At 39.9% G+C, this 24,867-nt stretch overlaps 3 protein-coding genes across 8 annotated transcripts in view; 1 reads left to right on the forward strand and 2 right to left on the reverse strand.

The window, feature by feature from the left end:
• The first annotated feature begins 2,152 nt into the window (after positions 1 to 2,152).
• LOC146570655 (claudin-23-like) lies at positions 2,153 to 3,523 on the forward strand. Its single transcript, XM_085281212.1, has one exon. It carries the CDS (start codon positions 2,228 to 2,230, stop codon positions 3,059 to 3,061), a length of 834 nt encoding a protein of 277 aa, XP_085137338.1. The 5' UTR covers positions 2,153 to 2,227; the 3' UTR covers positions 3,062 to 3,523.
• A 3,260-nt stretch (positions 3,524 to 6,783) lies between these two features.
• LOC146570656 (uncharacterized) lies at positions 6,784 to 15,285 on the reverse strand. Of its 5 annotated transcripts, none has more exons than XM_085279224.1 (5): positions 15,188 to 15,285; positions 12,546 to 12,682; positions 12,132 to 12,199; positions 11,453 to 11,767; positions 6,784 to 10,154 (listed from the first exon to the last, which is right to left on the reverse strand). In XM_085279224.1, the coding sequence occupies exons 3-5, from the start codon at positions 12,137 to 12,139 to the stop codon at positions 10,130 to 10,132; spliced, it is 348 nt and encodes a 115-aa protein (XP_085135350.1). In that variant the 5' UTR covers positions 12,140 to 12,199; positions 12,546 to 12,682; positions 15,188 to 15,285; the 3' UTR covers positions 6,784 to 10,129. The 5 variants fall into 5 exon arrangements, with proteins under 5 accessions (XP_085135350.1, XP_085135352.1, XP_085135351.1 ...); XM_085279226.1 differs by lacking the exon at positions 15,188 to 15,285 and adding an exon at positions 15,130 to 15,150; XM_085279225.1 differs by lacking the exon at positions 15,188 to 15,285 and adding an exon at positions 14,741 to 15,067.
• Positions 15,286 to 15,580: 295 nt separating this feature from the next.
• The window catches only part of lrp13b (low-density lipoprotein receptor related-protein 13 b), a 29,876-nt gene continuing 20,589 nt past the window's right edge, over positions 15,581 to 24,867 (reverse strand). For both annotated transcript variants that reach the window (XM_085279230.1, XM_085279229.1), the window contains exons 45-56: positions 24,576 to 24,777; positions 24,205 to 24,369; positions 23,907 to 24,116; positions 23,569 to 23,784; positions 23,225 to 23,359; positions 22,649 to 22,850; positions 22,319 to 22,441; positions 21,608 to 21,715; positions 18,256 to 18,492; positions 17,188 to 17,497; positions 16,913 to 17,006; positions 15,581 to 16,827 (exon numbers count right to left, since the gene is read on the reverse strand). In XM_085279230.1, the coding sequence (XP_085135356.1) occupies positions 16,780 to 16,827; positions 16,913 to 17,006; positions 17,188 to 17,497; positions 18,256 to 18,492; positions 21,608 to 21,715; positions 22,319 to 22,441; positions 22,649 to 22,850; positions 23,225 to 23,359; positions 23,569 to 23,784; positions 23,907 to 24,116; positions 24,205 to 24,369; positions 24,576 to 24,777 (2,050 nt within the window). In that variant the 3' untranslated portion in view covers positions 15,581 to 16,779. The remainder of the gene's footprint in view (positions 16,828 to 16,912; positions 17,007 to 17,187; positions 17,498 to 18,255; positions 18,493 to 21,607; positions 21,716 to 22,318; positions 22,442 to 22,648; positions 22,851 to 23,224; positions 23,360 to 23,568; positions 23,785 to 23,906; positions 24,117 to 24,204; positions 24,370 to 24,575; positions 24,778 to 24,867) is intronic.

Here is a 24,867-nt window from a genome sequence, read left to right on the forward strand (position 1 = left end):
CTAAGGTGTAGGTCTATTAGGTCATGTTGTGGCGATCCTTGTGTTCATACTGGAGTGCAAAATGAAAACCAATGGAAGATGGACAAGAAAAGTTCAAAGCCATCAGGTCCTCAGTTTAGAAAAAAGAGAAAAGAAGAGGAGGAGAAACGAGCAAAAGATACAGGTAAGCAGATGTGTGATTGGATAATGGCAGGTCATCCTGAAACAATCAGAATCAGAAGACTTTAATATTAATTCCTAAGGAAATAATGTGGATTACAGTTGCTCCAAAAAGAAATGGTAAAAATAGTAACAGTGACAGACTAAACTCCAAACAATACATTATGTTACAGATTTTAATATTAATTAGTCATCGTCAATTGTTGATTTGTTCTGTTCTCATTGTATGACGTATTATGATGGCTGTTTGGTAGCCGTTTGCATGTAATGCATACTCTCTCTCTCTCTTCATGTGTGTGTGTGTGTTTCTCTGGTGAAATTAACAGTTTTATGTTGATGTACAATCCTTAATATGTTTTATGTAGGCGCCAAACAGGCTAGGACCGCCACTGCCAGGTAGGGCATTAACAGGGAAAAGGGGACACGAAGAAATGCTTTTCTTTTGTTAATCTCATTTAAAATGTCTCACTTTTAACAAATAATTATCTGAATCTTACAACCAACGTTTTCATCTGATGTAAAATGCATAGAAATCCATTATTGTACATAGTAATTTTTTTTCAGGGTTCCATCATAATTTCTTCAGAAGTAGCTAAGTACTGTATATGATGTCAGTATTTTCCCACATTTTCTAGATTCTGTACCAGTACTGTGTGTAAAATGCCATCAAAAAGTCAATTAAGTTTTATTCTTTCTCACCTGTGTTTCTGTCTCCTTTCACTTTTTAAAGGTTGCCATGTTACAAAAAATATTTTGCCCTGCCATGCTGTTCATTGATGTGGTAAATAAATAGTTTATGAAAATATCACTAAATCTGTCATTTATTATTTTTAATATTCAGTAATGATCATGTCTCACCTCTAGTCTTCTCTGTCTTAATTTCAGGTTTCCACCATATGTTGTAGATAGTTCAGGAGGTTAACTCGACTTTGGGTTTTGGCTAAGCACTGTTTAGAATACCAGAATAGGGAGGGTGGTGTAGGTTTAAGTTTATTAGAATGAGACATATATAACAACATGACAGTATACATCACTGTCACAACAGAGTTAGTTTTTATTCAAAGGCTTTATGGTTTTTTGTATAATACCTCTAGTCAAAATGCCCGGACCGATTTTTCGTCCAAGTCCAGCCCTGGGTCCTGGTACGCAACTCTACTAAATACACTACTCGCTTTCTTAATCAGAACACTTTAAAAAAAATCCCAAGAACCCTTTTTTCTGATGAAACAAGAGTTAAAATAAATAAATAAAACGTTTTAGTTATTTAACCTCCTAAAACTCTTCCACAGCATGCATTTTTAATTTCTCTTTGATATTTGAGCATATTGGGACCTGATGAATGTAAAAACAAAGAATTACCAGATCCTTTTTAAAAAATTTTTTTTACCTGATTTCTGTTTCTAAGAAAAATGAGAGCCACATATTCATTTAAAATTTTGATAGAACAGAAGCTGTATAATGTCCTCGTAAGTGGATATCAGGCCCTTGTAGAGCAAAATTGAGTATTATAGTCTAAATAACCCAAAATATGATGTTCACATATGTCGACGCCAGGTCCTAGGAGGTTAATGCAACCGGAGATCCGAAAAATCATATCTTGCCTAAGTTTTTAAGTCTGGGTAGCTTTCACTATTAGAAGCTTTAAATACCTCCTAAAAGCGGAAGACACGTTTGCACCACGCTTCAAACAGCTACTCTGAAAAGAAAAACCTCTATCTTTCTTATCCTTTATCACTTATCACACTTTGGCACGACAAAAAGCCTAATCGAAACTACCCCCGTCCCCCACCGCTCGCGCACTCTGCTTTTTGCAGTTACAGGTGAAGATGTAGGCGCACCCCGCCCATACGCACACAGCGCCACACCTGTCCTATTTGGGGACAGAGGCAGGCAAGACGGGCAAGGGAAGATGAAGGCCCGCCCACTGCTGAGTTTCAGTCGGACTTGTTTTTTAGGACGACGCCGTCAAAGCTGATCGCCCCAGTAGAAATTAGTCACTGCAACGTGTTTAGGAGTAAGAAGAGGCACATCAGCAGCAGCAGCAGCAACCACCACAACAACCGCGATCATGCCGAGGGAATCAACGCAGGAGTGGATGCGGCTCTCTTTGCGCACTCCGGGCATCCTGATCTTCGGGATGGTCATGGCTCCCTGCGGCTGGGTGCTGGACTTGGTCGCGACCGTGGCCCCAAACTGGAGGACTCTGAACGGTATTAGCAATCTTCCTTCCGATAACTTCATTGAACAAGGAATCTGGGATATTTGTATTGCATCCACAATAAGCTCCGGTGCTCGGTGCGGCCAAGCGGACACCCAGTACTTCAGTAACAAGATCATACAGCCCGCACAGGGTATGATGGTGGCCTCTCTCATCGTGACTCTAATCGGGTTGGCTGTTGCCATCCCGGGGGTCCGCTGTTGGAAAGACAGGCCTAACTGGGTAGTTGCCGGTCTGGGTGGACTGCTGATCTTTTGCTCAGGCGTCTTGACCATCATACCGATCTCTTGGTACACGCACAGCCCCCCAAACATCACAACGCCCAATGTCAATACAGCATTGATAACTCCGCGAGTCGGCTACTGCATCATTCTGGGCTACATCGGCGGGATATTTGAAGTCTTGGGCGGTTTCGTTATGTTCATCGGGATCTGCCGCTGCTGCGGAGGGAAGAACCGAGGAGAGGTCCGGGTTGAAGAGGTCATGCGTCGCAGAGAACCGAAGACCCCGACCAGGCGCGTTGAAGTGCCGAATCTCAGTCGGGCCAGGAGCGCTGCCAGCAACAGTAGCGTCCCGTACTCCAGGGACTCAATGGAGGACGATGTGTCCTTCCCACGGGCCAAGAGCCCCCCTGCCCGCTCAGTGAACACCGTCAGCAGCAGACCCTTTGATGCGGACCTCTGAGAAGCCAACAGTACCCTCCACAACTGACCATCAACACAGCAAAAGAAAACTTTGAAAACTGGACTAAGATGAAAAATCTTTTAGCAGATTACTGCAATAGCACAAGAACGTCAGAACACACTACTAGAGATATTTTAGGGCCATAAAGGAATTTTTCAGTGGTAAGAGATCCAATAACCTACTTTAGATTCTCTGTTGCAGTGTTTTATCGTTAAAAGTTGAAGGAAATGGAACATAAAAGTTTGGTTAATGTATGTGTGACATGGTCATGGCTGCTTATTAATGTGACTGTGGGTGGACCAGACCCCCTGATTGTAGTTAAATTATCATTGTAATAGATTATAGTCAAGTGGTGTCCAGTGTATATAGTCCAGTGTATAATGGATAATGTAAAAATGGAAGGAGCCAGCCTGGAATGGAGGGCTCTAGAGTATTAAAAAAGAAAAGTAAATAACATTAAAATTGATTCATGGAGAAAAAAAATATATTTCTTGATGATAATCTGTGTAAATTCTAAATATGATTCTACGCTGTAAATATCCCTCATCCTGAAGGGCGCTTGGGCATTTTATTTTCTGTGTAGCTGTGTGGCTACATTAAATATTCCAGCCTTTTTTCTCTTTCATGTAAATGCTCTATAGTGATGAACTTTAAGTCCCTTCATCTTGAACCCTGAAATGATTACTGCTGTACTCATTGATCTGTGATACATATGCTGGTAATTAAATTTGCTCTCCATTTCCTAACAAGATGTGACTGTCAATTCTTTACAAACTTTTCTGACATTATGATGGAATGTAACGAAAGTAGTAAAGCAACAATTTCAACAAAGAAAACTCCATAACAGAATGAACATTGATGCTGATTTATAACAGGACTATAGAAGAGTCATAACTTTGGCAATATGTTCTTTGATCAGCAGGCACGTTATGTGATCCATTGCTTTGCCATACTTAGTCAAATGTATAAAATGTGGTACATTGCACAATGATATATATTTTTTCTCTCACCCTGTTTGCTGTCTTAACCTCACCAGTATTCAGACAATGCAGTCTGACCGGTCTGAGAGGTTGGTTTCTTTGTTTATCTTGTCCAACTACATTATCTCTTTTGTTTCAGATGCCTTAGCATTTGAAACGAGGTGAAAATGTAATGAACGTTTGTCTTTCTATAGTCTCCATTAAGTCTTTTGTGAATAAACAGGCTTGCAAAATGGCATGGTTTTTCCTGCAGGACCTGTTGCATGTTACAACAATGGAACGGACATAGATGATGAATAAGAATGTTTTTATTACAGTTCTTTGTGTGCTGACACTGCCCGAAGAACAGATCAACTCTCAGCGGTTAAACTGAAGAATAAAGACAGAAAATAAATTGAATGGTTCTAAATTGTTTATAGATGTGAATAGTTGGCTGTGTCTCTGTCATGGCTGCCAGCTGGGATACAGTTCCTGCAACTCTGAAGTGGACAAATGGTTAAGAAAATGAATGGATGCATGGATGAAAACTTAGTAATGTCACAGTTCTTCAGTTCCACCTGAAAAATGGCAAAAATATAGCACAGATTTGAGGAGGGACTGTGTTTCTTCACACTGCTATGGATTAGAATGCCTTGAACAACTTACTAAACAAGATTGGTGTAAGTGCTATTATTTCTACATTTGTCCTTACATCATTTCCCCATTTTAATTATTTTTTTTAAAAATTATTTTTAGGTTAAATGTTGAGGATGGTCAAGACAAGCCACATCACATGTTGTGATTATAATATGATGCATTTAACTATCATACAAGCTATATCATGTGACATAGTCTGGTCAGTCTGAGAGGTTGAGTTTTTGCATATCATCCAACAACATTATCTCTTTAATTTCAACTGTATTAGCATTTGAAATGAGGGAAAAAAGGGGAAAAAAGCAATTTTCTCAGTTAACTTTTTTTTAAACTAGTGCTTGATCACAGGAAATCATGTGTTTGGTTTGGTCAAGTATCCATCGTAAATAAGTAAGAGTAACATTTATTACTCTTACTTATTACTCAAGTAAAAGTAAAAAGTTTAAAAAAAATTAAAAAAATTTACTCAAGTAATCTGGTGAGCTTGTTTCTAGTACTGTACAGTCTTTATATTACAGTATAAAGAAACTTGAGACAACTGCTCCTGTGTTTTGGAGCATTATAAATAACATCCAATTTAATTGAAATAAATACTCCAAAATTGAAAAACATATGCTTTGTGTGTCAGGGTTAGTACAAAACCCAGTGTTGGACAATGTATTTGTCCAACACTAGGTTATAAAGGAACCTTCCACTTTACACGAAAGCAGTTTTGCTTTATGCTGCCTGGACAGCAGTAATTGTCAATGAAGTTTCTCCCCTCTTATCTTGATCCATTCATCCTTGACCTCTCCACTTTTGCTATTGATGTCACGTGACTTTTATCTAAGAAAACCCCCTCTTCGTAATGTAACAGCATCTAATGGACTTAATGGTCAGATAATTGTGTTGCAGTGACGCTTACAACAATTATTTTTACATGCAGCGGGACCAAAGGTCAGAGTTCAAAAGTAAAAATGTTCCGGATTTGTTAGATAATGTTTAATCTGAAATGTTATTATCGTGTACAACCCTATTCCCTACACTCTGTGGGGACATCCACACACACTTCAGAGGGTCAGCAAGCCCCAGGCCCAGTGCTCTGCTGGGTGTCAGGTGGTTCTTGGCCACCTGGAGCCTTGCTATTGGCTTGTGGCAGCATGGCTGTCCTCTGGAAAGGTAGGCACCTTGTTTCCTCTGGTTCTTTGGCTGTGGCCCATGAGGGCTAAATTTGGGGCCTACCACCACCACCTGTTTTGGCTTGGTTCGGAACACAGTTGCCACTAAGAAGTGTGGCATTGGGTCTTCACTGGTTGGGGGGCTGCAGATGACGTGGGTCTCCTATGGCCTTTCTCTCTCTGCCTCTGGCTCCTGGAGGGCACTATTGTGGCTTCTCATTCTCATCGAGTATATTTCGTGACAAAGACGCACGCACCGTCTTCATAAAAATATTTAAAGATGCTGATCTCCTTGACCATTACCAGATGATGTTCCTTTCTGAAAACGAGAGTAGAGGTTTGAGGCAAACTTCAACTTGTTCCTATACTTGTACAGAGGTGCACAGAGAAGAGAATAAGATCTGCAGAAATGAAAGCTCCAGTAACATACAGTATAAAAAAAACAAAAGGAAGGCCACAAGCCAAAGTATGGTGGGCAAGCACTTTATTTTTTTTAATATTAAGTGTTTAATATTAATATTAAGACATATTTGAGATTAAATTTACTGTTTGAAGCCTCGTTAGTTAATAACTAAGAAAGCTGCTTTTGTATTTCTCTATTTAAAAAACAATCCACTGACACTGTGGTAACTTAAATCTTTTTTATCCTCTTGAATACAGAGAAATCTGACCCATCGTATAGAAATTGTTATATTTTTCAATCCCCTGAAACATTTTAAAATCCCAGTTTCAAACCTTTAGATCTCAGCATACACAGAGCACAATGTTTCTTTATAGATTTCCAATTTTGCTTATATTCTGACAACCAGGCTTATTTTTTTTTAATGTTATAATAAGAATATATATTTTAAGAGAGTCTAGAGGGTCAGTGTAGTATTCTTTTTTGGACTAAAAAGTGTCCTGAGACATCTGTGGGTGGAGACTATGGGCCAGTAAGGACTCGCAGATGCGCTTGGAAGATGGGTGTGACAGTCTTTCTGTCAAAAGTCTTTTTATTAGACAAAGGTACCAGTACAACACAAAATACAAAGTACTTCAGAATTTTCGGGTGTGACAGTCAAACAATCATAAGTCAAACTTCAATGTCTTTCCTCCACTTTTTATTTTTTTTATTAAATCCATTTGAATTAAATGTAAAATTCAGGAACTTCCCTGTAAAAAGACAAATTTTCTCCCACAAAACGCTACATCCCGATAAACAGAACTTTTGGAGACAAATTTTCAAAGTGCAGCAGAGATGGCAAAAGTACACACTCACATTACTTGAGTTGAAATACTTGTGTTGAAAAGTACTCTGGCAAAAGTGGAAGTGGCGATTTAACTGCTTTACTTAAAAGTTGAAAAAGCACAGTCTCTGAAATGTACTCAAAGCACAGAAGTAAAAACAAGCCCCCCCCCATGTTAACTTAACCTTTTGAACTAATATAATGACAAAATAACGTTAACAGGAGGGACTGAAGTTTATTCTAACTGAAATGCTACTTTTAAATAATTCCCACAGCTTGAGCATCCGTGATATAGAGCACACGCAGAGAACAACAAAGGAAATTTTTTTAAAAATTGCTCTGTCAGGTACAGATGGGTGAGCTCGCCCCTCCACAATTAAACAGGAAAATTCATGCAAGCACATATGCTGTGCTTGCATGAATACAAAAAACAAAAAAACAAAAACAAAGGATGCAAGCACATGTTACATGCCTGATTTCCCACCGATAGACAGTATAAAGCTGGTTAAAAGGTAGAATTTGATCAATCAGCTTAAATTTCATTTGATGTGAAGCACCCTTCATGTAGCCTAACATTAACTCATGAAAACCTCACTGCACTAGACCCATATAGCGATTTAAACTTTACCAAAGCCCTTTAAACTCAGTGTGGCCTGCACTAAATGTCCCAGTATTTTTATACAACCTTTAAATAACAGTTGAATAAAAGTTCCTGTTCATAGATCCAATATCTGATCAAATAACTCTAAAAAGAATTGGGATGTTATAAGCTGAACTGTCCTTACTCCTTCCTTGTTTGTCCTGGCTTTCTTATATCCTCTCTCTCTCTCAGTGAAGCCATCTCTCATTTCTATCTTTCACTGAAGTACAGCAGCTGTATGTTTGGCTTGCAGGCATAGTGTGACAAACTGCACAGAAACAGGCTGTGTTTGCTCATGTTTGGTGAAACGTTGCATTTGCAACATTTAAAAGTGTTACGCTTGCTCCTCTTCTATGAGCTAGATGTTGAACTACCCTGACAGCTTATTAACACCACCAAGTGATGGATACAGTAATAGTACCGTCTTGTGTTACTGCTCCCAGCATTTAGGTTCAAATCAGTCTGATGAGTCTAATAAACAATATCCTCATTTCCTGCATACAGTGGCTGACCATACAGCCAAAAGCCGACTCATGAGGAATTTGTGTAATCTTGAGTAGTTATACTTGTGGGATGTACTTCTAATTGCCATGATACAAGTAGCTCCTCCTTCTGCAAACAAGCATGCAAAGTCTGTCCCTTATTAGGACAGCAAGTGCTGACCTAGTTATACCCTGAAGGCAGATGCTTCCACTTTTTTGTTGTTACACATCTTATTATATGGCAAAACTGGTTAGGTTCTCAGCCTGTGAGGATTGAATGTTCACAGCCATCATGTCTGAGTTTAGTAAACACCGAACCTGATATTATCATGTCACTGGATGCCAGAAAAAGAGGTTTACTGTAACAGGGGCTCAAAGACAGCCTACCCTGAGTGATAAAACACTGTGACGCCCTGCAATATAAGCAGACTGTCCAGTTAATCCCGCCCCCCCAAAACAAAACCCACAGAGTGAGATGTTCTCTTCTGTCTATATAATTCAAAGGGTTTACAAGCTAGTGGAAGACACTTGAGAATGCATACATTGAGAAACCCTGCTCATCAACAATAGTCATATTCATATAAAAATTCAACACATGTACACACAAAAACATGATAATCTTAACAATATTGAGTGTTGTATATGGGAGCTCTGAAAATCTACAGTAACATGAACATTTTGCAGTTTTACCCTGTTGTCAGAGAAGCAGACATTTGCAAAACATTACTGAGTTGTTGATGATTAGTTTACATTTGTGATTATCAGTATTCACCAGGTGAAACATGACAACTGTGAACATGTGAAAGAATTAATACAGTAGGCACTTAACACTGGCTACAAGCTTGAGGAACTTGACTAATTATTCAGCACCAAGATGCTATGTAGTTTTCATGTTTACAGGACCGGAAGTGTACTGAGTGGTAATCAGTTTGTAGGCTGAAATTCAAAGAGCACACGAACTCATTTAAAAGCACATGTACTGTCAAGTTTTAAACATGCCAAGATTGAAATCTGCTCTGACCACTCTCCTATCATCTGTACAATATGCGCATGTTGTTGACAGCTCTGCAGGATTGTGTCTGCACAGATTTACATGCATTATTTTCATAAGCATAGCCGTATATGAGAGTAAAAGCAGGCCAGTGATGTACTGGTGCATTTTTGTTACAACAGCATCAAAGACAGGGCACTTAGAAATAGGTAGAAATACTTCCCGAAAAACCTGAAGTGTTAAAAGGCGCGCACACACGCTTAGAAGAAAGAAATTCCAGGGGAACAATACAAAACAGGCAGCAACTGCACACGGTACAAAAGTATGTACTGAATGAAATGAAATAAACCCACGCGAGTGGAAAAAAAGTGCATATTTTCTACATAAATTTTTATAAAAACTGTATGGCATCAAATCAGCTTCTGACTTAGCCCATTAAACAATCTAGAGTTATCTTAAGTGTTATCTCTGTTAGAAGCCTTCACTAGAAAAATAACAACCACTTGCTTTACTTAAACTAAACTGCAGCTCCCTCACAGAGGATGAACATTTACATTAATTTACTAACAAGTGTCAGAGTTTAAACTAATTGCAGAAGCATGCCTTAGCATCCAAGAAATGTGATCAAGGAAGCTGCTGCTGATTAGAATACAGACATTTTCACTCCAAGTTTAAAATTAGGTCAACAGAATTATCCAGTCTTGTTGTTTTCCGAGATGAGGCACAAGTTTAATAAGCATGAGGCTTGCGATACGACGCAGCTGGAGATGGATACATTTATATAAATGGAAAAATACTATATAGGAAGCGACTCTCCCATATGCCTTGGCACTCAGTTTGTGAAGTTGGTGCTAGGGTCTCCAGGATGCTGCAGAATAATTCTTATAGTAGCCACAATTTGATCATCAAAGTAGGTCAAACGTTCTGTTCGACAGTTATCCACGTTAAGCAGCACTGTTTTAGGCTTTTTGTTCCAGTAGTTTCCTGTTGAAGAAAAAAAAAAAGTTCATTTTGTTGTGAATTTTCCTCATCATGGATACGAAGTTAGTGACTTAATTCGTTTAGCAAAGACACTAGGGGAAAAAGTGAGAATAACCATAACCAAGTAAAAAATTAAATAAAATTAAAAAAAAAAACCCCAAGAAAACAAAAAACAAAAACATTACATACACAGCTCTGCTGTGATGGAAAGGCACTAATGTGATGAAAAAAAAATTGTTTCAATTGTTTGAAAATCTAAATTAAGCAAAATACTGCTTTTCATTTCTGTTATTTTAACTCCTCCTCCTGCTCATGTTTCAGCAGGAGGACCTTAATCTTTTATTTAACTCAACAATGGCTAAAAACAACAACCTTCTTGGTTGTATAGTCACTCTGAGGTAATATTACAGTCCATTTTTACTGTGCACACACACTCATATCCCATGTAGACTGTACATAAGAGGATATATCCTACAGATATAATATAACAGTATAAAAGATGGGCTAGCCACCATGAGTTCACCACTTGGTTAGTGAAGCCCTGCTATAATGTCTTTATCTTTTTTGCAGTCACCGTCTTTGCGTTTTGAAACCAGATGACTAAAACTAGACTATTGGCTAGCAATTTACATCATTTGCCATTGAACAAACATTACATAATCCCTTTGACTATTAGAATGACCAAATATTGCATCCAATATGACCTGAAAGTAGTAATTGAACATATAAAATCCATCAAGAAAGTGCTTATTAGAGGGGGCCGGTTTGGCTTGGTGGGTGAGCAGGAGACCATGTGTCGCATGGCTGGAGGATAGCGGCCCGGGTTCGGGTCCAATCGCCCCCCCACACACTCTCCAGCAAAGGCTAAAGCATAGCATAGACCAAAATGCTCAGCTTTAGGCTTCAAACCAGTCAACTGGTGTCATACTGGATACATCCACCTTCAATCTACAGATTATATTCTCTCCTGGTTAAATAAAAATTTGAGAAGTTGTCAGTTGGAAACAAATTTGTATAGCTGTGTGCTGTAGTACTAGAAAGGCATACATTAAAATGATCAAAAGTTAGTTTGATATGAATTTGGGAAAAGTTCAGTTTTTGTACTATCCAAGGCAAGTAATCAAAAGACGATGTTGTGTATAGTTCTATTTAACACACCCCAATGTAAGGTCACTTCTATAACCCCACTCTTCAGACTGGCAAGAAATCAAGTACACATGTTCATAAATCGGGGAAAATGCTGAAAATAAGCTTTTCTAGATACATGCGTTTTCACAGAATCATGTGCAATATGTCAGTACCTTCGCTGCTTCCTTTTTCTCTGCTGGTACTTGGCAAGGACGAATGCCAGGATTGCGAGGCCAATGAGGACGGCTAACACGCTGAGGGTCAAAGGTAAACCTAACGCTCCATTGACCGTTTCCCCGCAGGAGTCACCCTTGTAGCCCAGATCACAGTTGCATAGTAGATCTGTACCACCACCAGGAGGAGTCACACAGTTACCATGGTTGTTACACTGAGACTCTCGACAGGCGGACAGGTTGGGGCTGATGCCTCTCCCTTCGGGAGGAAGGGAAGTGGTGGTCATCTTAAACGAAGGACTAGCTGGAGGCACACTAATAAGAGATGGAGAGAAAATGGGGAAAATGGGATGAATGGTTAGAAACCCGCCCAAAAATTAATCTAACCTCTGCTACCATAACATTTGCTGACCAAACAAAAGGAGAATAATCTTGAAATGTGATGATTTTCTTTGTTTGTTTGTTTTTTTAAATGCAACATTTAAAAAAGTAGTACTAGTATTATCGGAAATGACAAATATTCATTTTTATACTTTTCTGTTTTTATACACGTGGGAAAACCCCCCAAACTGTGTGTGTAAGAGTGTAGGAAGGAAGACCTGTTGTATACAGAATATTTTACTTTCAAATCACAAACAAATGACCAAAGGGGGAAAAAAACGTTTCATGCAGTACGTACCACTGCATGAAACGTTGTGAAGGCTGCACATCTATTCTTACGGCAAATACAGTTTCTTCTCAGGTAGCCTACACATCAAATCAACAGAATAAGTAACTCTTTCTCAGCCATATGTTCCAAGTATGTTCAACTGTTTTTAGATTCTGAACACATCATTTTAAGCTAAGCTGTCCGAGGACGGTGACCTAACTGCTCAAGTAAGCTACAATAAATGCGCTTAAGAGACCAACATCTACAAACCAGCTTTTTTGTGATCAATAAGTGCCGATGTGGACGTTATTGTACTTACAAACAAGAATCTTGTTATTCTGGTTTCCCAGCAGCATTGTGCTCCTCTCTAGCTCCAAGGCAGGCGCAGGAGTAACACGACAGAGGAACACACTGTACAAGAAAATGAACTTGCCATATACTCACAGAAGCAAAAAGGAGTCAGCCACGAAGTCCTAAAACGCTGCCAGTGGAATTTTAGTCGCAGGATTGTCCAGGTGTCTGTTTGAATGATGACGTTGGTCAATTTTTTTCAAGTTCCCTTTTTGTTACACGCTCCCTCACTGAAAGAGAAGGCGGGAAGAGGAAGAAAGCTGTGAATACCTGCTTGTGTTTTTATGCACACACTCCTCCCTCAGTCTTATCTTTAAAATCGACACACACACACACACACACACACACACACACGTCCGTTTAGCTATCTTAGTGAGGACCTTCATTGACATAATGGTTTCCCTTGCCCCTTACCCTAACCATTAAAAATGAATGCCTAAACCTCACAAAGATAGCTAGACAGGAACACACACACCTCTCTGACACGGATGTAGAACCTTTAAATTTCATGGGGATTATATGGAAACTTGACATCTCAAAGTTTGAGTCACAGCGTTTCACAAAAATTCATTTTTCTGGCATCCGTGGGAACTACCAATTTTTATTTGTGTGATGTATTTCAGACAATAAACCATTACACAGGAAGGCTGAAAAATTATGTGACATAGAAAAAGCCAGGCAAGAGGTCTGCGCACCCTTTTCTGTACTGAAATGCAGTTGGTGTGCTTGTTAGCCTAGTGGGTGGATGGAAGGATTAGAAAGCAAGTAAGAACAGGACTCGGGTAGCAAGACCTGACATGACTGACATGTCTGCGTAACATGCAGACATTCATGCACGTGTTATATAAATACTGTTGACACGTGTAAGAGAGGCTGGGGGCCACGCAACTAAAACTGCTTGCAGGCATTTCAGGTTCACTTGAATATAAATGAACTTTCTTGCAATATTCTAAGAAAGTTCATTTATATTCAAGACATGTTTTTTGTCATGTTATTTTCAGCAGAAGCCTCTTAAATTCCATGTTCACATGTGGAGCCGTGTTATTGTAACCGTTCATCAACTGGCTCTTAACAAACATAAATTAGTCGGCACAAATCACAGTCATTATCTCATGGCTATTGCAGCACAGCACCTCAGTGGACTACTATTTTGCTGTCTCGTCTGATATGAAAAAGGTTAAGGGCTTTGTGCCATCTCTGCTCTCAGACTGTCAAACTTGACTCATTATCATGTACATGATGAATTGCAGTTAGACTCTGAATAGTTTGAATATTTTAATATGAACACTCATAAGATGACTGCTCAAAACAAACTGCATGGACTTCCAAGCTGTTTGTTCAACCACTGGTACTTTCCAAACCATAAGTCGGTGCAGTCAACAGAAGGTGTCACCCCAATATTTACATTACCTTCATTGCTTGTCATCACCAAGTGAGGTAAACAGGTGAATGCAACTACCTTTATCGTTAAAGACACACCCAAAGTTACACGACTAAAACCCAATGAAGAACACGCACACAAACCGTCTGCAAGCATTTTGAACAGTTAAGTGAGAGGTTAAGTTTGAGAACAAATGAAATTCAAGCCAAACAAGGGATATCTACTGTCAGGTTAACAATACCAGCTAATCTCTCAACATCAGGATGAAAAAGGGAGAAAACGGCTAGATGCTACTCCTGTCTAAAACGAGTGTTTCTGTAGTACAGCAGCCACAGTTTTATTTAAAGCTTTCCTCCAACCCTCAAGGTATCCAAGGCATCACAAAATACTTCAAGTGGAGGGAAATGTTGAGTGTCGGTATGCTGCAATTTGATGGCTGGCCAGACAATTATTGGTCATAGAAAGCTCCGTTTCAAAATTCAACTCAAGTGTTTAATCTTTCAGCTCAAGAAGAGATGGATTTGAAGATAAAATGGCTAGGAGTCCACAGAGCATGGAGGGTGAATTCATTTTGCAAATGTGTTCATTCCTAGTGTCAAAGAATGTTATGCCACTCCAGGAGAACATCCCAAAACTCAGCAACAAAGAAACCCTTAAAGCTAAGAGTTTGGAAACAGTCTTTGAAAGATACCCACCAATTCTTGCTGTCTCCCAGAGTTGTCATATTTGGAATAAGCTAGAGGAAAGCCCACTGTGGAGAAGCTCACAGTTTGCAGGACAAATGGATTCCAGTGGGACTCAAAGAATATGTATGCATCTATGTAATTGACAAGTAACAAACGACCCCAGCTTTGGTTTTACTCACGATAATCTGAGCTTGAAATCTTGACTACTCACTGCTTCTTACCTGCCAAGACAGTGGAAAGCCCTGGAAAGCAATGCTTGATACATAAAAAGTATCATCCTCTAAAGTAGAGGTTTTAGAGCAAAGCCTATTGAGGAACACAAGTTATTTCCGAAGGAAATTCATATTTCTTTCAGGTGTGGCAGATCGGCTCAACATGTAGCCAGACACTGCAGATTGGCAATTAAATGCATGGACCGAGGAAGTGAAAAACACTTGTTGGCGCTACATCTAAGACATCTACTTGAATTGAAGAGTAGAACACAGAGTAGGCATAAAATTGCAGAGTCATAAAGATACTTTCAAAATAGCCAGTTTCTAAATTGATATATTAGTAGATTCATAAATCATGTAGCAGGCCATCTACCAAGTTAAGCAAAGAGATTACTTACAAAAACCAAAACATGTTTAATCCCTTTTTTTGGCACCCACCACCCATGCTCACCCTACCTTTATTGCTCGTCAAAACCAGGTGAGGTAAACAGATGAATGCGTCTACCTTTAACCCTGGAGACACACCCAAAGTGACACACCTCCATAACCTAAACCCAATGAAGTGCAAGGACCTAAACTAATCCCTGAACTGACACACATTTTTAAGGAATGTTCTGGCGTATTTGAGCCCAAGCCATCACCATTTCCTAAAAATAACCAAGTATTTCTGTGGTCTGAAGCTAAACATAAATTAATTGCCAGCTTAACCGCCCTGAAAATCAACATTTGAGTAGTAGCAATAAAAGGAATTGAAATGTCAAGGCATACCATTTTGAACCTGGCAATTTGAAACCAGTTTTTCCTCTTTACTAGAACTGGGAGTGTATTGGGTTGAAATTCAGATACTTGCCCTACTAGGAATTTGAGTGAGTAAAGTTTATTTGTAGAGCACTTTTCTCACACAAGTCACAAAGCACTGTGTAACAAATGTAATGGAGAGAACCATGTTGAAACTAAATTAAAAAAAAAAGTTTAAGAAAAAAAAGAAAAATAATGTCTGCAGAAAAGCGCATCAGTTTATGAATAGAATTTATTTAAAAAAAAAAAAAAGGAAGAAGTGTCAACCACTGACACCATTTGATATGTCATGTTTGCTTTCCCAGGCCCCAGTATGAGGCAGAGTGAAGGTAATGCATGACACTTGCCAAACACCACACCTCATTTGAATTAGGTCATTTGATTACAAAGCCTCTGAACAGTTTCTCACATTTCAGTTTTTCATACTCCCAGCTGTGTCCATGTTTCAATACCAAGGATATTGAGATAGTAATTACCAACAAGTTATTTTATTGAAAATTCTCTTCCTCCAACTTACAGTATTAAGGCAACAAGCAATACTGTCAAATTAAAAACCATGCATGCTCATAGTTTCAGGATAAAACAGCTTTTAATCAGATTGAATGACAGAAAAACAAACAGCAACAAATGTTCCAGGGAGAAACCGAGTGGAAACCAGGAACAAAAGTGAAACAAGTAAGCTTTTGTTTAAAACTGGTATCAGAATAACTGATGAATGGATAAGAACTCACCTTGAAAAGGAAAAAAAAAAAAAAAAAAAAGTGTGGCAGACATTCAGTGTTGGCAGGAACAGAATGTAATCTTAAGTAGATACGCCCCATTGTGAGAACTCTCCCAGGAGTGTAAGATGTAAAACATACTGTGTACACAAATGGTTAAAGAGAGAAATGTCAGAGATCGAGACACTGAGCACATTACAAATAAAGAAAATCTGGTTCAAGTGATTTAACGTCTTTATTTTTATTATTGTATTTCAACTCTTATCGATTCAGCTCAGCTCGTCTCTCCTGACTCACTTATATGACACAGCAAATTTACCAAACCACTCCCAGCAATCAAATCAGCCTGTGGAAAATTTTTATAAATTTGAGAGCAGCCGCTAATAGTGAGAACTTTCATTCTATAAAATTGCACTTTTTTTTCAGCATTTTCATAGCCACTGAAATGCATCCTCACAAATTACACATGAGGCCTGAGAATTTCCAGGTTGCTATAAAGCTAGCACAACAGCTAGTGCAGAGTAGAGTAGTCTAATCGAGCTGTGCCAGAGGGTTTACGTCAGCTGGGGAGTCCACCTCCTGAAGGAGGAGACAAACAATTAATAAATCATGTATTTTGGCTTTTAATTCAAATGCAACAGTTCTCACAGGAATAACAGTTTACCTCAGAGTCAGACTCTACATCACTCGATAGACCCATGTTGGCCATGAGATTTTCCTTGTCTGCGGATCTGCTTCTGATGAGCTCCCATCCTCTCCTGTTGAAATTGGAAGCCACATTTTAATTTTCTACTGGACGTTACTCACCAAGTTACGAATCCAAAAATGTTTTTCAAACACTAATCACTGCAGGAGCCGACTTTTCAGTTCAGTTTCTTTCAAGACAAAGACAATCTGGGTAAGCAAGTAGTTGGTCTCTCCCTCTAATGCAATTAGTACCTTTTAGTGAAAATGAATCCGGCGACTATCAGCACTGCAATGAGGCAGAAGACACCCAGGATCACCCCGACATGGCTTTGCCTTTCTTCCTCTTGACAGAACTCTCCTTTGTAACCAGACAGACACTGGCAGCGAGTGAATTTACCCTCCACAATGCAGTTCCCATGACTACTGCAGCGTTGCAGATCACAGGAGGCAGAGTCTTGAAATGAGACAGAGTTCTTGTCTGTGTTGGATGTAGATGATGACGAATCCAGAGGGTGGCCATCAGTGTCTTCAGTTCCAAATGAGGCAGTGTTTGAAGTTGGACCTAAAGAGAAAGTCACCGTCAGTGACTGAAATGAGCTGCTTGGTAAACATAGGTGCATGTGTAGCTTCATTGTTTTTTTTGGCATTTGGACAGATCTAGACTAGCAGTTTCCTCATTTCAAACATTTACACTAACCGGAGCCAACAGGCTGCTGGCGATTTATTCCCATTGACTATAGACATGTGATAGTGGCTTCAATCTTTCCTTCAAAACTTAAGATGAGTTTTCCCAGTGCTGTGCTGATCCTTTAAGACACATTATATTAGCTTTTGATTTTAACCTGTTGGAGCTAAATGTGACTCGTGTCAATGTGGCTCAGGTTGGACATTAGTGAGCCTTTAAGCTGTCTACTAAATAGTACAAAGCCTTTGTAAATGTTCTCCTGCAGGAACACCGTAGATAGACTGGAACATTTTGAGCAACTGACTCATGCATGTTGCCTCCTTCAAGATGTACTCAGGCAATACCTCGTCTCAACCAAATTAATTGGCAGGCGCGAGAAAAGCATGTGCCCATTTGTAAAAGGTAACTTGGCAAATTGTGTAGACCTAATTTATTCTGGAGTTCTGTTAAATATCTGGAGGATAGTGTTACACTTTTTACTCGGGTTAATTCAAATAAGACTGTCATACCATCTTACCATAGCCCCCCATTACTTTCCGAAACAAGGCAGTTTAACGTGGAATTAATATTTGTATTCAGGGCATGACAAACTAAGTTCACTTAATACTGCTTCTTTATTCTGGTCGAAAACTCACAGTCCTGTTCGTCCGACTGGTCCAGGCAGTCAACCTGTCCATCACAGAACTTGCTCCTGCTGATACACTGGCTGCGGTCAAAGCAGGATTCTTCTCCAGGGGCACAGGAGGTAATTGGGGCACAAGAAGTGACATTTAAGGTGTAAAAGCCACGCCCACATTTACACATCCTACCTCCGGGATAGGCCAGGCACAGATGGACACACCCTCCATTGTTTTTGGAGCAGCTATTGCTTCCTGGAGGAAACGAGTAAGCAGTATTTACAGCATGCAGGCTCAAATTTATCTGAAGCACTTTTCTTTAAAAATATCTCAGGAGTCATGGTAACACCACATTTACGTATAAAATAGCATCTTCCTTAGCTTCCAGAACTACTGGCTTTTCGGGAATTTGCCTAATACAAAAAAAATCCTGTAAAGTACCCAACACAAATAACTTTATATAACCTTGATTATTCATTAGACATCACTACATGTTACTCATCTTGTAGCCACGTTTCTGACATTGATGGATTCTGCACAGAAAAGTGCTATTTACCATTTATACAGACTTTCATAAAGTACATTATTTCTGTTAGTAATTAGAGTTTCATTGTATGTATGGGCTAAAGAATACTCAAAACCTCCAGTTTATGTATGATATATGTATTACATGTGCATATTATGAAAAAGGGTTATGGGTGAAGAGAATAAGTGTACAATGCATACCACAGCCCCAGTATCATTACCCTTTCCCGCTGCAGCACACAGCCAGACACCCCCCCCCCCCCCCCCCCCCCCGCAGGTATCACATCACCCTGCCATCAATTCGGCTCCAACTCTGCCTAAGTGAGACTATTCATTCTGCCTACACTGTACTGTGACACACTTTGCCAGATTCCTCCATTTTGAAATGGAGAGGAACAAGAAAAATAATGAAGGCAAAAAAAAAAGTTTGCAGTTATTACAATTCCTGTTTTGCAAGTAGCTGGTTTTGCCTTGTTCTTTAAAAAAAGAAGAAAAAAAAGGCAACAGTGAGTTAGAATTGTCTAACTGCCAAAGAATAGATATAAATGCTTCCTGATGGCGGCGTCTCAGCAGTTGAGTAAATGCCTTAATGATGGTTTGAAAACATGTAGTTTGATTAACATAGTTTTTATGATTTGTCTACTTGGATTTGGCACAAAGCTGTTTCACTAACTAGGCTTCAGATAATACACACCCTAAAATCTACTGGTTGCTTGTTTATTAGTCTGAAATTAATTTTGATTACATATCATTATCCAATTATCCAAAATAGTAATCCTGATGCAAGCGTCCTCTTTATCCAGGCTTGGGACTGGGATTGGGAGCACACGAAAACAACAACAACAAAACAAAAAACAAGTCTCTGGTAATACTAATTTGTATAGGTGAAGTGAAGTACGACACATCAACCATCTACATGTCGTTCTTCACTACATCTGTGAACCTCCTTAGTAGTCTTGCTCATTTCTTCTCTCTTGGCTCTTGACAGAGAAGGCCACATCTTTCTCCCTCCCTTATCTTTCCTTGCTTGGCTTCATGTCTTCTGTCTAGTCTCATTTAAAACTCTAACTCCCAGAAGAATCTCTCAGTCCTGTTCACTAAAACCTAAAGAAGAATTATGCATTTGATCAACTGATCCCTAAATGCAATTGACACTCTTCTTGATTAGAAGCCGGGGTTCGGAAAAGCCCGACTGTCCTGGAGGGATATTCTCTGCCGGATACACGATGGATGGGTGGTGGAATTGGCGCATTGCATGCCTGGCAGAACTATCGATTGAAGACATCTACCTATTCTGAACCATGATAACAAGCTTTTTGCTGATCAGAGCTGGTTTGACCCTGGCTTATCGAAGATTAAAGAAAGCAGTTGCAGCTGTTCAAAACCCCACAAGGCTAGCTGCTATGACTGAAGCGATGGGGATGGCTGTGAGTACTTAGGCTGTACTCATTGAACATAATATGGATAAGGTCTTGGAAGAGAAGCTCACGGCTCTTCAACAGGAAATTGATAGATCTGGCGACCAGTGATGGACATCAAAAACGACTGTAAAATCAGATGCAGTCTGTTCGCACTAACCCAAACAACCACCTTCATTTAATGCGGCTAAACATGTATCACAAACCTGTTCTCAAACTGCTCTCCTCTAGGAGTTCAGTCTTCGGAGGAGCTCTTCATCATTGCCCTGCCCATCGCCATTCAAAATAAGAAGAGGCTCAGAGCCCTGATGCAATCCCACCCCCACTTTGAACCCATCTGTCATTCCACCACAAACCTCACCTCAGTCTCACTGCTCTCTCAAATGCCCTGCACCACTCTTATACTTCTGCTAGACCCACTTTTCTCATGCAGTACTGCAGTTTTTTTCCTCAGCACTCCATCACGTGTTTTCTCTAGATCCATGAAGAGTGTGCAGGTCCTTCTGTAATTCTCCATCAGTCTCAAAGCATCTATAGAGCTCTTTAAGATTATGAAGCCACACTGTTTCTCACCAATTGTCTAGTCTCTTTAACTTCGCCTCAACAACTCTTTCCCATATCTTCATTGTAAAGCTCAATTTTATCCCTCTGTAGTTATGACAGCTCTGTGCATCTCCCTCCTTGGAAATCGTACCAGTTCACTTCTTTGTTTGTCAGGCAAGATTATCGAGCCTCAAATAAAACTGAAGATGAGCCTTTTCCTTTGCCGTACACCTAGCCTCAGAGCACTCCTGCCCACTTTCTTCATCTCCCTGACTATCGCACTCTTTGCCAATCTGTTCCATTTGAATACTTATCATAAAGAAGCTAAATGCACATGGCTTTAGTTTTCAACACATTACACACACACACACACACACACAACAGCATATGTGCATTGATTGCTTTCATTGAAATTATGTGATCAATACCTCTCGCCTTCTATGAGACTGACTGAAACCAAAAATGTAATTTTTTGGTGTCATACCGCAACCAGTTTTGACTTTGGAAATGGCGTCAGCTATTGTAACATCTCTTCTCGGTTTCCTGTAACAGTGCTTTATTCAGATTCTTCTCATGCCCGTCATACCTCACCTTCTCTCATAGTGGCATTACATAGCGTCCGCTCAGTAGTCCTAACTGTTCTACCTACTTATTCTGCAATCTACCCACTTTTCCCCACAGTGCACCATAGTATATGGTTTGTAAAGAGAAGGATGTACTAAACCTCTAATTGGGCATACTGATACTTTTTTGGCAGAAGCTTAATCTAGGCTTTCATGCATACCATCATACAGCTGGGAGATAATTTCTGTTGACAGAAGTGTAAAAATATTCATGTCCCATATTTTGTCAACTGCTTTCTGTCAACTTATTTTTCCACCTACCTGACTGGGTGTCATTGCTGTGAGCTCTGATTTCCACCACGCTGGTCTTTGTCTCAAACCACAACTGTTTAGGCTGGAGGCCATCACTGAACCACAGCTTGGTCACATCTACACAAGTTGAAAAGTACAATTTAAAAAAACCAAAAAAAAATATACTACAGAAATCAGCAAATCTGTTCTGGGGGGAGGGGGACTCATTTCTTGATGTGTTTGAATGGTGGAGACTGCAGAGAAAAAGATCAAACTATTCACATTTAAATTAGTTTGTTATGCCAACTGTTGCCTTAATGGGAAAAAGAAAGATGAAGCAAAGGTGATAGAAGGCTATGAAGTGATTAGAGTGAAATGGTAGGAAAACCCCATTGACTTAATCCCAAAGTAACGAAATTTTTCACATCAATTGCCAGTAAAACAACATCCAAAATTTTTTCAAACCTTTATATAAATGCAAATATCTTAACATTTCAAATTGAAATAAAATACTAAAGATACATTTCAACAAAACATTAATATACAAATTCAAATAAGAAAAAGACCCCAAACAAACAAAAACACCCCCCCCTCCAAAAAATAATAAAAAATTAATCTCTACACTAGCCTTTGTACAAATAAATATCTTAGCACTTCAGCCATTTGCTAGTATCACTGAATATGATGTCATGTCAACTAAACAAGGTGTTTGAAAACACATCAAAGCAAAAAGTATCTTACCCTTTCCCTGTGTGACCCAGAACAGGATGTTCTCAGTAATTGTCAAGGACATAATCAGATCAGGTCCTGCCTTAAACTGTTTATATCCCAAACCATCCACTCCAATGGAGCTGATCACTCCATCTGAAGAAAGAAATGAGGCAAACACAGAAACAGGATTATCAAAGAAAAATACTCTCATCTCATATATGTCATTACTATACAGTTTTTTCCACTTCTTTATTAGGATCCTGTGTTGAGTTACTGCTCAGAGGAATTGAATGCAAATTTGTCCCGGTCTTTATGAGTGTGTGGGAGGTTTTTTGTTTTATTGTGCGTTTAACTGTTCACCAGTGTCAGCCCAGTAGATTCTGGTCCCATTATTAACGAACACCAGGGAGTTGGGGACTCTCGACTTTCCCCACAGCACTGCTTTGTTCCGGCCATCCATCCAGGCACAGACCACCTCCGTCAGGCTCTTCCCACCTGCCATGACCACTGCTGTGTAGCAAAGTCGACCTGAGGAGGGATGTAACGCGATGGATGTGGCAAGCTGAAAAGACAATTGTTAAACATTAAACGTTTAACATGAGAAGGTCATTGGGTTGGCAAGGAAGGGAGCATAAAGCAAGGTGTGTGTTAGCAGTCTCTTTTCCTATGTGGATTATTTTTAGGACTGGTAATACAATAAAGATGTAGCTAAAAGTACATTTTTATTATATATGAACCAATACTTGCAAATGTGAAAACTTCACTGACAACAATTTAGAAGTCTGTTTACACCAAAGAAAAAGCGAGTAAATAAACTTTGATCGAGAACATTTATAAAAACAAATGGCAAATATCACAGCAGACTGAGAAGACCCATGAAAACATCAGATGTAAGCGCTCACGTCTGAGCAGAAATATGATAAGTGCTGCCTTCACCGTCAGTGATCCTTGCAGGAGAGACGTGGTGTAGCCACCATTGCGGGATGTCACATGGATGTTGGGCCTTGAGCTGCTGCTCCAGTAGAGGTTAGAGGTCACCCAGTCAATTGCCAGAGCCGTGACCGAATCATCCTTATAAGACAGAGAGGGATAGCTTCCAGACTTAAAGTTTCGCCAGAAAGTGACACTTATTGGAGAGCTGAGGCTGATGTAATCACCAACTAAAGCCATTATGTAGAGTTAGATTATTAACTTTAAATTAAATGTCAGATGGTTACATCTTCAGGGTTTAACATCCTACTGTTTTCCCATTAAATACAAGACTTTCGCCCTAAGCATACCTTCAGCTTTAGGACTTGTCCAGCAGGTGTGAGTCCTTGTCTTGACCTGTAGCTTCCCATTTTCAGAACATCCACAGATCCCGCATAAGCCACATACAACTCCTGGGTGGAGATATCTAGCCCCATGGCTTCGTTTATATCCGGGAGGGCCAAGACTCTGCTGTTTGGCATTTTTTTCAGGGCGATACCATCCCTTCGCAAGGAGCGCAAGTAAATCTGCCAGTAGCAGGGAGGTGCGATTTAAAGTGGAACAAAGCAGAAGACCTAATTTCTTAAATGTGTTGTCTAGAAGGGTTTTGCAGGATGGAAGGCCTTAACATCACTACAAAACATGTCACCTGGTAAATTGTGTTTTGAGACAGGAGCAGGATGAAAGATGAATCCCTGGGCCGAGAGCAGGTGATGTTGTCCTTGGAAAGCAGCAGACCCTTCGGGCATCGACATACTGCTGATCTGCCCGTCACCGGGGGGGCCAGAAGGCAAATATGGGAGCAGCGCAGATGGTCACAAGGACTGGGCACAGCTGGCTGCGAAAGGGCATGCATCAGCTAGGGAGAGAAGAAGATTTAACATTAAGACTCATAAGCGGTGACAGTCTTTGATCAAACGTGACTTCATTTTACTGTCGGAGTTCACCTTTAGCCCAAATGGCTGTCCCGGTCTCTTCAGAACAACCTTTTGGTCTTTCCCAGTGTTCTTGTCAGCTGAGCGTATGACTCTTCTCTTTGTGTCAGACCAGAAAACACGATCATTGAAGACCACCACTGAGAAAGGGTTTGGCGTTTCAGCCAACTGAATGATCTAGTAAAAGAAAGCCATTACTACATTATATCACAACACATGTGTTGTGATATTGCATAACTGCTGGGATACTATCCATAATCATAAACTTTAAGACAGATTATTAGTAACATGGCCTATTAAAGGCATCTCAGACACCACATCATATGTTTTGCCTTTCTTATGTCTCTGGGTTCTACTTGTTTTGCGGTTTGACATTCAAATACCTTGATGTTGCCTCCATCCAGAGAGGCTGAGCCAATGCAGCGCAGTTTCTCATCTGCCCAGTACACTCTGTTATCTAGGAGGTCATAGGCCAAACTGACTGGCCAACTCAAACTGTGGCTCACAACCACCTTCCTCTCTGAACCATCCATCCCAGACTGCTTAATCTGAGGCGTGCTGCCGATCTCAGACCACAGCATCAGCCTAAGAACATTAATTATACAATACATGTCTGTGATGTCGAAGCTGGAGTGCTTTCGTATTACAAAATAAATGCACAAAGCAGAGAAACTC

The sequence above is a fragment of the Mchenga conophoros genome, linkage group LG7, assembly GCF_057382185.1.
Source record: "Mchenga conophoros isolate Kocher_MC1m ecotype Shallow Benthic linkage group LG7, M_conophoros_male_GT1.1, whole genome shotgun sequence".
Taxonomy (NCBI): domain Eukaryota; kingdom Metazoa; phylum Chordata; class Actinopteri; order Cichliformes; family Cichlidae; genus Mchenga; species Mchenga conophoros.

Excerpts from the sequence above, each read along its gene's own strand:
- LOC146570656 (XM_085279224.1), bottom strand. Across the intron at positions 10,155-11,452 it reads AGAAAAAGGAAGCAGCGAAG|GAAACTACTGGAACAAAAAG; the intron begins GTACTGACATAT and ends TTTCTTCAACAG.
- LOC146570655 (XM_085281212.1), top strand. The coding sequence starts at position 2,228 with ATGCCGAGGGAATCAACGCAGGAGTGGATGCGGCTCTCTTTGCGCACT.